Here is a 2187-nt window from a genome sequence, read left to right as displayed (position 1 = left end):
TAAAGTGGAGCGTATCTACCGCGTTATAAGGGGTCGACTGTATGTAAATTTAAATAAACTTTCACGCCATTGGACGTTATAAAATTCCCACGCGCAACATCATCGACTTTGATCGACATCCAGCTGTCACGCAACCAATGAAATTACGATGAATTGCACATTTCTCTTATATAAAGAAGTGCCAAGGCGTACACGAGATCAAAACCTTCGGGAAACAGCAGAACGAGTCGGAACTCCACAAACAGAAGATGAACAAGTTCCTATTTACATTCGTCGTTATCGGTAAGTAAACTTTATAGAGTATGTATTGACGTACTTTAAATGATTTTGTATAGTCCAACCAGCAATAACGACCATATCCCAGCAAACGGTCATTTTTAAAACGTTGTCTTTTTTCCTAAACTCTTTTTGAGACAAAAATGCGTATAAAATTAACCCTCAAAATCTTCCATTTTTTTAACGTTCTTCCAGTTGCCGTTTGCCAGATGTTTTACTATATCAATGATAAAATTTACTTTTTTTTTAGGAATTATTCTGTTAGAAAGTAGCGAAGGTCGATACGTGAAAATCGAAGGACGTGATCGATTCAATTTAAAACGAAGAAATTCCGAAGGAAGTCTTGCAAATGTACAAAATAAAGATGTTGATACAAATGCTAAAGCACTTGGTAGTCAGGATATTTCGCCACATAGTATAACTGGTATTGGGCTTGTTAGTGCAGTTATTAGCCCTCTCGATCCTGATACTGTTAAAGTTTTAAGTGCTGTTCTTGACGATATTGACAAAGGCCTAAATAATTTATTTGGTAATACTCTTAAAGATGTTCTTGGTGTTGTTCTTGGTAATACACTTAAAGCAACGGTTTCCAACCTTTTTCGGGTGGCGACCCCTTTTTATAAAAGCCAAGTGACCCGCGACCCCGATACAATTGAAAAAGGTATTTTTAATAAGGTAATTAAAAACACAATGAAATTAGTTTTTTTAGTATAATTTTATTTTAAATTATGTTTAATAATTAATTTAATGCGATGGTTGAAATTGCATGTATTATTAACCAGCCTCAAAATTCGCGGGTGAGATTTTGTTAACGCCAACCTCATACCATTCTCAACATTTAATTTATTCCTCTCAAAACTCTCAACACATGTTTCAACCAACTGTGACAGAATAGCGTACCCAGATTACACTTATTTTAATTTTTTTTTAAAATATAAGAAATTATTCGAACTTTAAGACACCATTAAAAATAAATATTGCATTATAGTGAAAATTTTGTTTTAGTTTACTGCATAAGTTGGCGACCCCACAGAAAACCCGTCGCGACCCATAGGTTGGGAACCCGTGTCTTAAAGGTTTAGATGACGTTTTCGGTAATACTCTTATAGGTGTAGTTGATAATCTTGATGATCTCGTCAAGATTTACAAGACGATCTTCGTGATATCAAGGAAATAGTCTTAAGAAAAGAAAATATAAGAAAAGGATTGAAGCACTGAGAAGATTTTATAATTAGAACGAAAGAAGGTCAGTATTATTAAACAGAAAAATTTCTTAATTCATTATTGAATGAAATCAATTTATTTTTTAAAATTATTTATAAAGTAATTACTACTTCCATTTGCAAGTATAAATGTCTCTTTTATGCGTATTTTCCTCCAATTTGTAATTATTTTAAGAAATGTTAATTCTTGCTATGAAAAATACAGACAAAATATTATTTAAAATAATCAAATGCCCTTGAATATTCATTTTTTATTTATATAATATTGTGTATTAAAATTGTCTTTTTCTTTGTAGTTAACCTATAATTGGTGCACCTCAAAGTCAAACTTCGGGTTTCACTTCTATAATATATTATATTATATTATATGTTATATGTTGAATGCTTTTTAAAAATTGTAACTGTGATATTAAATTATTAATAAAGAGCTTTGGGTCGTGAAAATATTCTTTGTTTTATTCTTATTTGTACACGTGGGCGATGCCTCAAGGGAGGTTTTATGGTAAACTGGCGCCTATTTAGAAATAGGGCTTTAAGAAAATCCGGAAAACCCATGTGGCCAGCCCGTTGGACAGGCGCCAACCCACCACCGACACACCAGTGATTGGTGGTTTTATTCACACTGATACTGTAGGCTCCATATTTGTTGCATCTTGAATTTAGAAATTGGTCCAATTAGATTGTTGGA

General features: G+C 32.7%; 1 protein-coding gene across 2 annotated transcripts; it reads left to right on the top strand.

The window, feature by feature from the left end:
* Positions 1-218: 218 nt before the first annotated feature.
* On the top strand, positions 219-1926 carry LOC111639852. Of its 2 annotated transcripts, XR_002759160.1 has the most exons (4): positions 219-282; positions 527-805; positions 1386-1522; positions 1796-1926. XR_002759160.1 is itself a non-coding variant. In XM_023385801.1 (3 exons), the coding sequence occupies exons 1-3, from the start codon at positions 249-251 to the stop codon at positions 1451-1453; spliced, it is 381 nt and encodes a 126-aa protein (XP_023241569.1). In that variant the 5' UTR covers positions 219-248; the 3' UTR covers positions 1454-1926. The 2 variants fall into 2 exon arrangements, 1 of the variants encoding a protein (XP_023241569.1); XM_023385801.1 differs by having other exon boundaries at positions 1386-1926.
* The last annotated feature ends 261 nt before the right edge of the window (positions 1927-2187 follow it).

Source organism: Centruroides sculpturatus, unplaced genomic scaffold, assembly GCF_000671375.1.
Source record: "Centruroides sculpturatus isolate CEXI.00-Female unplaced genomic scaffold, Cexi_2.0 scaffold1310, whole genome shotgun sequence".
Classification (NCBI taxonomy): Eukaryota; Metazoa; Arthropoda; class Arachnida; order Scorpiones; family Buthidae; genus Centruroides; species Centruroides sculpturatus.
The sequence above is the reverse complement of the archived record's forward strand: the minus strand, read 5'-3'. Positions and strand labels throughout refer to the sequence as shown.